The 14,937-nt window shown below is 32.3% G+C and overlaps 1 protein-coding gene across 1 annotated transcript in view; it reads right to left on the bottom strand.

Annotated features, from left to right (window-relative positions):
- Window positions 1–8,824: 8,824 nt before the first annotated feature.
- LOC126744840 (zinc finger protein Gfi-1b) overlaps window positions 8,825–14,937 on the bottom strand; it is a 189,296-nt gene continuing 183,183 nt past the window's right edge. The window contains exon 6 of the mRNA XM_050452399.1: window positions 8,825–9,203. Within this exon, the coding sequence (XP_050308356.1) occupies window positions 9,181–9,203 (23 nt within the window). The 3' untranslated portion in view covers window positions 8,825–9,180. The remainder of the gene's footprint in view (window positions 9,204–14,937) is intronic.

Genomic DNA, 14,937 nt, shown 5'->3' with positions numbered 1-14,937 from the left:
GTATGTATATATATTGCCAACGTCAACAATATAGATTTTCAATATTTACTATTATATGTCAAAGTCGGAGTCCACAAAATTGCCTTACTTCTTATTTATAAACCTCCTAAGACTCAGATATTTGAAATCTTGAATTTCCTTGATGTAATTACTCCATATATATTAGTAAATTATGACTTCTCTGTAGTATTTGTAGACCTAAACATAGATATGATGAGGCCTAACTCTTTATATTCTGCACTACATTCGTATGGGTATGACCAACTAATAAATGAGGCGACGCGTATTACGAATACATCTGCTACATGCCTAGACATGATTTGTGTTAATTGTAAAAAAATTTGCTATAAGAGTGGGACCTTTACTTCACATATAAGTGATCACAATCAAATACCGTTTTGTATCCTCACCATGTTTATTAAAAAACCTCAGCAAAAGATAATTAAAATTCGCGAACTTAAAAACATCGATTGTGAAAAATTCTCAAAAGATCTGGCTCAAGTTAATTAGGACAATTGTTTTTATATTAAAGATATAAATAAAACAGTTGAATTTCTATACCAAAATTTTAACTTCCTATTTGATATCCATACTCCTTACAAAAACTTAAGAGTTAGTAAGAAAGCAGCACCTTGGTTAACCCACAGTCTTAGACTTATTTTAAATGAAAAGAACAAAGCCCTTACTAAATATAAAAAAGATAAAAGTCCAGCTAAGTGGACTTATTATAAGGAGTGCCGAAGTTTCGCACTTGCCTTCATTAGAAGAGAAAAGGCTGCTTATCTAGAAGAGTTTTAAAGTGATAAGTCTGGCAAATTTCTTTGGCGTGGTTTAAGACACCTTAATATTAGATCCTCTGGAGGTGATTCTGAACTTCCATCCAATTTAATTGACCCAAATGTAATTAATGATTTCTTCGTTATGGTATTTAATAACGCAAATAATTGCATTAAGAATATAAATTTTTATTTGCATAACAAGTTTAGTGATATTAGTTTTGACTTTTCCCTTTTGATCAATATTCAGTGAAAAATATAATTAACACCATTAAATCTAATGCTGCAGAGCTGGATAAAATTACTCTTTCAATGGTTACCTAATATCATTAACATTATTACTAATATAATAAATAGTTGTTTGTTAACGGGTTATTTCCCTAAAGCATAGAGGGAGTCGATTATCATTCCTATTTCTAAAGTTTCCAATCCTAAAAGTTCACAAGATTTACGTCCAGTCAGTTTATTGAGTGTAATTTCTAAAGTCTTGAAAAGAGTGGTCTATATACAGTTTGCTACTTACCTGACATCCAACAATATATTTCCTCCTCAACAGTCGGGATTTAGGACTGTACATAGTACAACTAGTGCATTCTTGAATATTACTGATGATATAATTCAAGCTCTTGACAAGAAACTTTCTGGTATTATGGTGTTTCTTGAGTACTCAAAGGCTTTTGATGTAATAGATCATGACTTACTTATTGCCAAACTGAAGTATTATGGGTGCAACGAGTATCAGGGGTAACTCAAGGATCTGTCCATGAACCTCTTTTATTTCTTGTTTACACGTCAGACTTACCAAAGGTTTTAAATTTATCAGAAATTCATCAGTATGCCGACGATACGCAGGTTTTCCACTACTTCGATCCCAACGATAATTTAGTTAAATATAATATAAATGCTGAACTCAATTCAATTTCAATCTACTTAAAGGAACATAATTTAGTCATTAATCCAGCCAAAACTAAAATGATACCGAATAACACATCAATTCCTTTTTCTGATAATATGAAGTTTCTTGGATTAACGTTAGATAGGTCTTTGCGTTTTAGAGAACATATTAGTATTCTGCTAAAAAGGTGTTATTTGAGAATGCGTATGCTTCATGCTAATAAATTAATTTTAAATTATCAGACTAGGAAAAAACTTACTGAAGCTTTTGTTTTATTCATTACCCAATATTGTTTAATAGTTTATTTTCACGGTTTAGATCAACAGGATCAGTACCGTTTACAACGTATTCAAAACACCTGTTGCCGAGTTATTTTTAATTTTAGACGGTTTGATCATGTCTCTCAAGGCATTTATAATTTAAAATGGCTCAAAATATTGTATTTATTTAAGTTTTTATTATCTACATTTCCATACCGTTTATATAATACCTGAAGCCCCAAATATCTGTATGAAAAACTTTTACCTAGAAATCAAGTACATAGCCTAAATATTAGACATAATACCCTCACTATGCCACAATATTCAACTGCTCCGTTTACCCGTTCTCTTACGTACAATTTTGTTCTTTTTTATAATAGTCAAAAACCTATTTAAGTTGTATACATTTAAAACAAATTTTAGAAATTTATTTTTGGAAGAATCAACGAGTTATCTTGTTATTGGGGGACTGCTAGTATAAAAGTTGGTTGTTGTACTTATAGTGAACTATAATGTATAGGTATAGTTGCAATTCTTATTTATTTAATTAATTAATTTATTTATTTTTTAGTTTTTTTAATGGAGGTTAAGAGTTTAAGAGTAGCTTGTAGCTAGTCTTCGCATTTGTAAGTAAATAGGCATTATTGAAACATTTGCTGAATAAAGATATTTTATTATTATTATTATTATTATTATTATTGTTACGCATGATACGGAACTATCATTTGGTGGTCCTGCATGGAGAAACAATTTGAGTGCAACTAGACCAGACTCCAGCACCTCGAATGTTTAAATATTATAGAATTCAACTAGGGCCCTTGCAACTCTATTGAACCTTCTGCCCCTCGGTCTTGGGATACAGTTCGCGGTTGGGAGGACTGCGTACTGTGGACCTGTAATACTAGCCATGTAAAAATTGGGTTGTATCTTAGTTATCGGATCGTGCAAGAAATCAGAAAAGCAGAAAAGCTGCTGTTTTAGCAAAAGAAGCCTTAAGACGCAATTTTTTAGCCTCATGAGCAATTCTGTTTTACTGCAGGAGAACTTTTTCAAGCAACAGTTATAAAGTGTATAAAAATATATGTAAGCCTGAATTTTTCACAAATTTACTACAAAAAAAAAAGTTGTTAGGCTAATAATAGATAGGATGATGCGTACTCACTTAATAATACAAATCTTGAAAAATATGCCTCAGTAGGAGGAAAAATTTACCTCAGGTGTAACTGCGAAGCATTATGCAAAGGCTAAGAGATATAACGCCTGAACCAAGTACTACTTAACCATATCCAAGTAGAAAATTAAATCTATATGTTCAGTGGCAAAACCCTTTGACGAGAATTTAAAGAGCCGCAGTGTTATAACTGAGTATTATAATCAAGTAATAGTGACGTTTATCTGTCGACGAAGTGTTTTTTAAGTATATTCGATACGGAATTTTGCGGAAAACTATTATTAATTATAATGTGTATGTAAAGGCAGTTCCTATAATAAAAAGAATTCACAAAAAACTTGTTGAAGATACCGGCTATCAAGAATGTAATGAGACTTTCTATAACGAGACTGGTTTCCGTTGGAAAAAATTTTGAAACAATCGAAAAGTGCTTATGGAACATTAAACCATCAGATTGCTTAGGATTGAATTTCTTAGAAAATCGAGTCAGCATATAGAAGAAAAACGCGACATAATATACATGAACCAACTTAATTAATCTTAAGCTTTGTTTTGGTTCCTGTTAGAATCGTCCTAGAATTGTTTTGCACATGCGCAGATTGTTTTATGCGTTTTGGTTAAATTAGAATTGATTTCGAATTGAAAGTTTGGTGTTTTGGTTTTTTTTTGGACCGGTTCAGAATTGTTCTAGAATCGTCCAAAAATCCCTGCTCGAGAGTAGGGATCAATTCAGAATCAGGCAGTTCGCACATGCGCAAAAAATATATCCTTACAATTTTACTCGACACCAAATTTGAGAAGAAGAAGAGGAAGAAGAAGAAGAAGAAGTAAAAAAGTTATTTTTTATGCTTTGTTAATGTTTATTGTTTTTCTTGTAGATAGATTTCATTTAACCTAAGAATTATCTATTGCTATTGTTATAATGTTATAATTATCGAATATTTTTTTTTTAATCTATTGACATTTTTATTCCAGTCCTAATGTTTAAAAAAGTTTTAAAAAGGTCCAAAACCAAAGTAATAAGCAATATTCAAAATTTCAAAACAAGTTGTGTTTAGTAAATAAACAATCAGAATCAGCTGTTTACTGTCAGTGCGTCAAGCGTTCGGGTTCCATACCATGCAGAATTGAAACGGGAGCGATTCCGGATTTTACTTTACGGCGCAACGAGTTCTGCGCAGTTCTAGAATCATCCCAAAATCGGAACCAAAACAAAGCATTATACTTACACTAAGGGATGGTGTGATAAGTGTTCGGAAGTTATTAAAAAACCGATAAGCAAAGGACTGCGGCTTATTATAGTGCATTAAGGTAATAAAAATGGGCTTCTTTCTAATCCATATATAAGTTGGGAACCAAATACCACAAGTGGCGACTATCATCATGAAATGAACTACGAAAATTATATAAAAAGTGGGTCTCGAAATGTAGTTAAATTGATAACTTTCTTAAGGAAAGCGGAAGTGCAACGTGTTCTATATTATATAATAAATCTATGTTAAGGCCAAAATTAAATAAAAAAATAATCAGTAGATATTGTCGTGGATTAGCTACTGATTAATGTATCTGAAACTGATAGCGTCTTAGAAAGTGATCCAGATTTTAAACAAAATGGTAAATTGTCTGTAATAGAGGAAATATAAGGAGAATTGACCCTCAAAGAGCATAAAACCTATCTTTATTTGTAAATTTGACTTTAAAATATATATTTAATTTGTAAATATTGTTAATTAGAAAAGTATATTACATTTAAATTTAACATAGAAAAGTCCAGTGCAAACAGGGTAAGATATTTTTACCTAGAAAAATAAAATGTTAAAGTGACTAAGAAAATAGAATTAACAAATTTTTATACATTTTTGCAAAAAGAAAATCGTTGTGTTTATTTAGAACAAACAAATTTTAACATCGCCGGTTTTTATAACCTTGAGATTTTTTTAAAAATAAGCATTTTAAATTAAAACTTTTTATTTTTAGTATATTTTGTATTAATTGCGTTATTATATTTTAAAATCGGTTCCAATATTTAAATTTTATTTACAATTACAAGTTACAAAAATTCAAAATTAATTTCACGGCTAAAATATACTGACTGTAAACTCAGTCAAAACTTTAAATTAAAAAAAAAAAGGAAAATTTAAATTTTGTCCCTGTTGCACATTGACTCTTTCACCTTTTCGTCTGCGCATTTCATCGGCCACTTGGTTATGGTTGAGTTGTAGATATGTGCTAGAAAAGTGGTCGTTTCTCTGGAGTCTATTTATACAATATCCCTAATGTGTTAGATTTTAGGGCTTTACTGCTTTTCTTTTACTTACTTTTCACGATAGTAAACCAATTCTTGCCAAAGAAAGTTTTTTCGGATAAATTTTGCAATCTTTACTTTTTACCTGATATTTATATTGACAGTAGGAGATGAATAGTAAAGAATATTATATTCACCAATTTATTACTAATAAGATTTTTCTCCTGAATTTATTTAAAGAAAAATCATATTTCTAAAATCCATTTAAAGGAGGAGAGCACTTAACAACTTAATGTTTTTGATACTAATTACTTGCCTCTTCAAAATTTTATGCGAAAAAATTCCTCGTTTTAGCATTCATAATCATTGGATCAAAACGAGACATTTATATTATTAATTTATTAACTAATAGTGTGAATGGCTTTCAACAAAAATTAAGAAATCCATACACTGTGCCTTAATTCGACTAAGCCAAGCTGATTTTAGCTGTTTTATGGAAATATATAAATTGCGGTCATACTAAAACGAAGCTTTACAACTTTTTTATTCATATTATAGTGTAATAAAAAGTTCTTGTTAAAAGCGTTATATAATTTCTGCCGTTTTTTTATACAAACTTGATGGCCATTTTCTGCATATTTTAATATCTTCATAAAATATACTAATTTTAATTTCTGTCTATACGTTTATAGAGCACTCACTCAATTATATTCTGAGACCTTTTCATTCTTTTATTTATAGATTTTTTACAAAATTAAATTTAAAAACAGTTTTAGTTTTCCAAAACAACCCTGGGCCCGTTCATATGCTCTATTATCCATTTATTTCATAAAATAATATATTTAATTGATTTATCCAGAACATTGGCCAGGCTTACTTTACTACATTATGCTTTTTTGTTTCTATTAATTGTCTTAGTAATTTAAGGAAAATTATACTTTGTATAATAAAATATAGTATATATGATATGAAGTAGATTCTGCGAGGATTTAAAAACTTCTTTAAATTTTACTTTTATTTGTAATTAATCTTATTTAAGTATTATAACAAGTTTCTATTTATTTAATGCAATAGAATAATGTATTTTGTATACGTTTTTTTTTGCTATTTAAAGCGCTACAAATTTAAAGTCATTCGAAAGTGTAACAGCAGCATAAAAGCTATGGGGAGACAAGAAGCTGGGCACTTTAGAGTAACATTAAAGATAACGATTATGTTTCCGGACTGGGTTTTAGATGTTTATTTTTGTGGTTATTTCTTCGCTTAATTTTTAATTTGGTTTAGAACATTACAGTATTTTAATATCACTTAAAAAATTAAAAGGGTATAACTGTATGATGTAGAATTTACAATTAATTATACTTAATTTGCATTAAGTATTTTACTAACATGTATTTTTGTAGTCTTTTAACAATCATTTAGAGAAATTTACATGTTCTCTTTGAATCTATTAAACCAATTTTGTTCCTTTTTTCCTAAGATTTTTGCAAAAGTAGCATGGAAATAACTGGAAAAATTTGATCACGTGGCGTAGATTTGACAATATTGACGACCGCACTGACGTACAAAACTATTAAAGAGATTGCCATAGACACTAAAGTTATGCTACTATTATAGTCGACGTTACACACAATTTATTTTGCTCACTTGTCAAAGAACCTGCTCTAAACTGTAAAAAAACCTGGCAAACAATTTAAATACAATTTTGCAACATAGTTGTTATAGGTAAAAAGCAAGAGTTTTGACAGGTGTCCAAAATAAATTATCTCTGCGGTGACTGTGGTAATGTTGTGAAAATTTGACTGTGACTTGTTGATAACTTAACGTGAATAGTTCTCGGTGTAAATCATGATTTTTCAAGGCATTTGACACAATAAGTAATGTAAAGTATTTACTTCGGTGACTTGCCAGTCTTCTGAGTAGGTAACGAGATTTAATAAAAACATTATAAGTACTAATTATATTCTTTTGTTGTTATTTCTGTTGTTTTCCTCATAGTTGTCTTTATTAATTTGCTTGGATACCTGTTCTACCTTAAGTCTTTGGTGATGGTTTTTATTCTTCTATTAAGGTCAGCATTATTGCATTTAATAATTCCCATTTTCGTTGAACTAAGGCTGATGTCCTTTAAAGAATAACAATGAAGGCTAATAGGCTTTAATATTTTTTACCACTTCTTCGAGTAATTGGATAGTCCGCTGAATGCTGTTTAATTTTGTCAACTCCACCCATTGTTCCATTATAGTCATCTATTGCTACAGGTTTTTGAACTTTTTTTTCCTTGGTTTTTCTTGGTGGCCATTGCGCAATTGTGAATTGTAGACAAAATAGTTACTTCCTTTTTATCCTTCCGTTTCATGACTAGCACTTCCCCCTTTGAAATGCTATAGCTTCATTTTTTTTCTTCAGTTTTTTTTCATGTCTTGTGGTAGATCCTTCCTATTAAACCTAAGTATTTCATAAGTATCTGTTTTTGACCCTATCAAGATGTGGCTTATTTAGGCGAAGTTTAAAAATTATCTGTAGTAAGGCAATGTCCCTTCATGAGTAAAGGCTTCATAAAAGTCATTAAAGTTTTAGTAGAACTAGGTAAATTATCGGATGACTCTCCAAATTTTGTACCCTTTTCTGTGTATATAATAGAGTCCCAAATGTAACCACTAGAATTTTTTATTCCAAATCTGGCTCGTTTGTTTGGAATATACTGGATTCATCTTTATCTGCCCTTACACAATAATAAGCTCTCGTCTATCGTAACGTCCCTTTCTAATGAATATAGTGTCTTATTTTTTCATTTAGGTAGGTAAAAATATCCCAAATTTTATTCAATTTAGGACACGGATGTGTATTAAGCCGAATTTATACGTGTCAAGTAGCTAAAGCAAGTTACTAAATCAAGTAGCTAAAATTTAGTCCTTTTGTTTTTGTGAGCGTTTACATTATTTGTTGTTTAGTGTTGATAAAACATGGCCGGAAAAGTTACGCGTGCAACAGTGCGGAATTGTATTTTAAAAGTATGTGGTGAGTTATCCGAAATACTTGCAGAAGAAATGAACAAAACCAAAAAGAAACGGTGCTGGGTGAGAAAATGGCTGAGTCGAAGAGAAATATATGGTGCTTCATCTACTTTATTAAGAGAATTACCAGCTAAAGACGTACCAGAATATACAAATTAGCTGAGGATGTCTAAAGAACATTTTGATATATTGTTGGCTCAAATTGCTCCTTAAATTACGAAAAAGAACACTGTAGGGAGATCAGCTATTCCAACTAGAATAAAATTGGAAATCACATTGTCTTATTTAGCCACAGGAAATAGTTATAGAACTTTTCAGAGTTAATGTTGGAAAAAGCTTTTGCTATTATCTGTGATCGTACAATATTATCGGCAACTGATTCTGCACGAGTTATATTTGTGGATCCATCGCTATGCGAAGATTGCATTTCGGAATATGTAGGGGACTGCAGTGGTATATAGATGGAAGATGAAGCGTGAGCACTACTGGTATCTGCATATGTGTCGTACTGGTTACTCTGGGCCTGGAGGTCTTGTAGTTTAAAACTTGTCAGAACAGACTGAATGCGTTCCTGTGCTTGTATGGCGGAAAGAGGAGTTAACGTCATTAATTGTGCAGCAACACTGCGACCAAAAGCTATGTATTCATGCTCATTAGCAGGTTCATGTGTCATAGTTTCGCTTATTTTTTTAGGTCGTTAACTACTGCAGTAACTTGCCTCAATTTTGACGTAGTTCTACTTTTTTCTGCGGTACTTTCTGAGACGTTTCGTTTCTTGCAGCCATTATTTTTTCTTCATTTTCTCGTTTTTGTTCATTAACTTCTTCTTCGCGTTGTATCTGAAATAGAAAAAAATATTTGTACCGTATTAGACAAACTCAAATACTTGTAGGTAATACTGATAATACAACCAGCAGTTTATTTCATATTACTTTAGGTGCCGGAGTCCCAAGAAGAATGGAACATTATTGAGAAGGGATTTCGTTTGAAGTGAAATTTCCCCAAATGTTACGGTGCGATTGATGGGAAACATGTGACGATTCATGCACCGGCAAATTGTGGCAGCGAATTCTTTAATTATAAGGGTACTAACAGCATTATTTTGTTAGCTCTGGTAGATGACAACTATTGTTTTTCCTATATAAATGTTGGATGTCCTGGAAGACAATCCGATGGTGGAGTTTTCCAACAATCGTCTCTATTTGAAGCCCTAGAGAATGGTTTCATTGTAGGTAACGATGCATTTGCACTAAAAACGTATTTGATGAAACCGTATTTAAAAGTAGCACTTTCGGAAAATCAGAAAATATTTAATTACCACCTTTCGCGGGCAAGACGAATAGTAGAAAATGCTTTCGGAATTCTACTTAGCAGATTTCGCATTTTTGAAAAGCCTATAGCATGCTTACCAGAAACTGTGGACAAAATTATTAAGGCCTGTTGCGCAATACACAATTATTTGCGAATCAATTCTCATAACACTTATACACCAAGTGGATCGTTAGATGAAGAAGATATAGAAAGCGGTCAGGTTAGACTAGGTTCGTGGAGAAATGAAACTAATACTCCCTTGCCGTCATCTTCATCATCATTCTTCAAGATGTGCAAGAGAACTACAAGATCGACTCTGCCAGTACTTTATAGGCGAAGGTGCAGTGCCATGGCAGGGACGGATGATATTTTGACTGTACTTTAATATAAATAATATAATATGGAAATTATTGTTTGGTATACGTGTTTTCCTTATGATAAGAGAGTTTTAAGAAATGATTTTCTATTATTTTTCTATAGGGCTTTATATAAACAAATTGATACTTACGGGTTACGGGACGGGAAACACGTATATCGGATTAATTACTTATAATATAAACACTTCTACAATACACTTACATTGAAATTATCCTGTGTAGGCCTCTTATTATCCTCTACATTACGTAAAAGTGTATCCATTTCCTTAAACCATTTTACACTGGGGGTATAAATATCCTCCGATTCTGCTCCTGACTTCATAGAGTCCTTTATTTTCTTTTTTTCTTGAGAATAAGTTGACCTCAACGCCCGTATTTTGTTCTTGATTTCAGGCACTCCGAATCATTCTATCCCCATGATCTCCTCAATTTCCTTATACGCCGAGTCCCGAGCTTGTTTATTTTTGTAAATTGTAGCCCTTGTATCCCATAAGCATCGCCTTTCTCGATACTCCTATACAAATTTTATTGTTGTTTCTTCACTCCAACGAGGCATTTTTAAAACACGCCACAATTAAAAGAAAAATCAACGTCGCAGTCTGTACTTATGAACTCGACTAAAAAACCTGTCTACAGTTGTTTAGTCGGCGGTTTAGTTTCGAGAAAGCAAAGGTGGGGGAGATAACTTGCTTTAGCTACTTGACACGTGTAAATTCGGCTTTAGCATTATAGTTTTCGTTATTAGAAAAATGCAAATTTTTTTTTATTTGACAACGTTTATATGGCATTACCTTAGCAAACATGGGAGTGGCTATTATAGACTTCTTGGACCAGTAAAGCGATAAATCCGGTTTTTTTATGAGAGACTGCATCATATTTATTGTGAAAAACACTCTTATATCATCATAAGTTGTTGGTTTTCATTCATCTCTGGTTCTTAGACGCCGAAAAATTCTCCGAGTCTGACTGGCATACCGGTTTGTTTCCAAAACAATTCAAGCTCATCATTAAAAAACAAGTTGAAAAATTCCAGTGGATTTTCATTGTCAATAATGTTGAAGTTCAAAGACGATTGGCCAGTAAATTGAAATCTTGGAGGGCATGATGCAGGACTATTTATACTTTGAGCAGCCCACTGGTGAGCATTAGAGGCTGCGTATCACTTACATCTGACCCTTCATCAGAAGACGAACTACTAACTTTTTCTTCCTCACTTGACCCCGACTCGCCCAAACTATAAATTTCAACGTCAGAATCGCTCGACAACATTTTAACACCCGTTCTATGCAAAAACCAATACTAAACTAAAATCTAACAAACGAGTAAACAACGACGATAAAATCAGGATCATGTGATACCCAAGACCAATAGAAACACATAATAAAAATCTTGGAAATGATGGCGCACGAAATAATTCGTTTTAGCGCCTAAACATTTATTTTGTAGCCCGAACAGAATCGGATAAGAAATAAATGAACTTACGAACGAATTAACTCGGAATAGTTAAATTTTAATGCATAACACTAAGACGACTTTACTCGGGATATGAAGTTAAGAGGTTAAAATAATATTTATTCTAAAACAGTAAATAAAAAGCCAAAATAAATGCTCAACATTTTATTAAAGACAATTCTTGATAAAAGATTATTAATGCCATTTTTGACTTCATTCACACAAGAAAAATCTTGAAAAAGGTTCGTCTGGTTTCCCATCACACAGAACAACACAATTGCATAAAAAAGTGCCAAAAGAGGCTGCCAAGGTCTATAACTTAATACTTTAGCAAGACTGGGTTCAATCTGGATATATTCATCCAAATGGTTTGTCTCAAATTTATAGTATTTATACTGGGACATAATGGTGCCAAATCCACTAGAAACCTCTGAGTATTCCTCTTTACCACGAAAATGTTTTGACTCTATGTATACGCCTTCAGATATGTATTGAATTGAATGAAAATAGATCAAGTGATCTACAGCAATGCTCCAGATAAAGTTGCATTCAGAAGGATTAAAACATTCTAAGATATCCACGCCTGTTTTTCGGGTATGAATAAATATCCATTTCCCATCATGAGTAATTTTGGAAATATCATCCCATGCTATCGGTAAAAACTGTTTTTTCTTGTTGATAATTTTTATACCGGTATAATTAATACAGATGAGATGCTCTAGCCTATTGATATCTCTTACAATAAATGACTCCACTCCATATGAATCCAGTTGACTAGCCAAGCGTAAATACATATCCTCAATTTCCTTCTTATCTAAGTCAACTAATAGTTTTTCATATATCTCTAAGGCCCTTCTTTGCGTAGCTTGAAAAAATTCAATGGTACATCTTTCTTTTCTTAATACCTTAATCTTCATGTAATCAACATACTTCCAGACATTGCTGAATACGAAATTTCCATGTGCATGTTGAAAGATTAAAGCTACCAACATGGCCGCATCGTTGATATTGCAAAATAACCGCCCTGCAAGCAGATCCAGTCTTAGTTGTTGAAATATTAAAAATTTTATTGCATGATCGTGTATTTTATAGGGATTTGGTGGGTACACCTTTACTCTAAAATAAAATCTTGTAGAGCTTAGATGCCTCACTTGAGTTAAAATCAGTTTGTCCAAGTCTAACCAGCAACGGTCCTCATCCAGACTGCTCGTGTTAATATATTTCAAACCCCAAAAGTCATATTCTTGTAAATTTTGAACTTTGCAGATATACTCCATAAGTTGACGACCAGTTTGATTTGATTTGTACTCACATTCAAAGTTTTCCCCATTGTAAAGCAAATGGACTGTACAAGGGTATGATACCTCTATCCCAGCTGTAGATGATAAAGTAGTTTGCATCTTGTGTTTAGTAAATCCCCAAATTTCGACCAAATTTAAAAAAACTTTGAAATAAAATGACAAAATTTCAATTAGTCAATCTAACGTTTATTGTTACAGAGGGGTTTGTTCAGACATTGAAATTAATTTGGCGAAAATAAGAAATTTTTTCCTTTTTTTTTTGATGGTAATAAAATGAAAATTCCCATTGGCCAATCATTTTTGGTGAGGTAAAAAATCGACGAAAAAGCGAAAAAAGATTTAATAACCTGAAAACCCGGCGAAATCGTTCATCATTTGACCGAAGCTGTCTAGATAAAAAAGCTTCCACTCGAACGGTAACAAAACTCAATTTGTCTTGAAGCAGGATCGGATTTAGTGGTCAATGTGTGGATTTCGAGAATATGTTTTTAAAATTTGCTTTTTATTTTTAAAGTGCATTAAAACTTTAATAAGACTGTTGCTGAGAGCTAGAAAATCATCAATGAATTTTAAAAATTAAATTAATTTTTCTTTATGCTTGCAAATTTAAAAGAACTCAAGAATATCCGGTTTTATTTGAAAAAAAAAATAAAATTTAGCCAAAGGGGATCATTTTTCAACTAATATTTTTGTAAAACTTCCAGAAATGGTACTAAAAGTGTTAGCGCAATTATTCTTTTTAGGGTAAACGGTACATTTCTATCCTACTCTACAAGGCTAAATCATTGAATGATTCATCTTTCCTAAAATGCACCAATATCCTAATACAATTTTAATTTTTTTAAATTTACCAATGATGTCTAATTTCTTTCATAAGCTATATTCCTTTATAAATTTGTGGTGGGGTTTCAGCGACAGTTTTTGTCACAAGAATTTAACTAGGTGTGCCGCAGAACTCGACTACGGAAGCTTAATTAGTACGGGTTTCCAGGAGTTGATTTACGTCCTAGCTACGAGATAGTACTAAGTGTTTGTGAAGAGTATTCTGGGTATCATCCTATTACCTTTTGGGTTTTGGTTTGGGGCCATTCATTACTTTTTCTCCTGTACATAAGTGAGATTTCCAATTTTTCAAAATCGGTAGTCTCACGATTTCCTGCTGAGAAAATTCAGCCTTTTGCCAAAAGAAGGCTGAATGGCTAAGCGAAATGAGAACTGGAGATCATTAAGTTCCGATCTCCAGTTCTCATTTCGCTTAGCCACTGTAGCAAACATTTCAAAAATAGTTTTAGATCTCAAACTTACTGCCTGTGGTAGTGACTGAATCTCAGCGAATATGCTCCAACATTGTATTCATCATCTTGCTCCTCATGTCTATACATAAAAAGAGGTTGTTTTCCTGGTGTTTGAAAGACTTCTCTTATAATGCCTTTAGCTAAATTAAGTAGTCCAAAGGACTATTGCGACCTTAGACCTATATCCATTATTCCAGTAATTTCGAAAGTTTTGGAAAAGTTTATTCAGCCACAGATTTATGACTTCTTTATCACAAATAACATAATCCCGCAGGGCCAGTCTGGTTTACGAAAGTGGTACAGCACCACATCTCCTTTGTTAAAAGTTACTCAAGAAATCATTCAGGCTTTGGATAGAGGTGATACTACGGCGCTCGTATTGCTTGACTTTTCTAAAGCTTTTGATACGCTGAGTCACAGCCTGATTTAACCCATTTATGCCTACCGTCCTTCCAAAAGGATTTCAAAAAGAAACCTGTATTTTTCTGATTTAGCTGACGGTTTGAAGATGTTGCCAGTGTCACATTATATTTAGTTAACATCTTAAACAAGGTTAATCGCGATCGTTAGGATTTTGTTAATTTTTGGATCGATAGTGACGAATACGCATAACAATACGCTGTGTTTCTAGTAATTTTGCAATGAGTGACTCAAGGTAAGATATGTTAAAACTCGTTTATTTTTTCGTTCTTGTTTTGATTGTTTTTAACAAATAACATAACATACTAACCTTTTTATATATTTGTGGTTATATTTCACACTTCTTGATCAATCCAGGAGCGTTCAATTAAACGAGTCCTTTTAAAAGGACGGCAGGATTATATACTACTATGTGGT

Source organism: Anthonomus grandis, chromosome 15 (genome assembly GCF_022605725.1).
Source record: "Anthonomus grandis grandis chromosome 15, icAntGran1.3, whole genome shotgun sequence".
Classification (NCBI taxonomy): Eukaryota; Metazoa; Arthropoda; class Insecta; order Coleoptera; family Curculionidae; genus Anthonomus; species Anthonomus grandis.
Note: the sequence above shows the minus strand (reverse complement) of the source record. Positions and strands in the feature narration are given on the sequence as shown.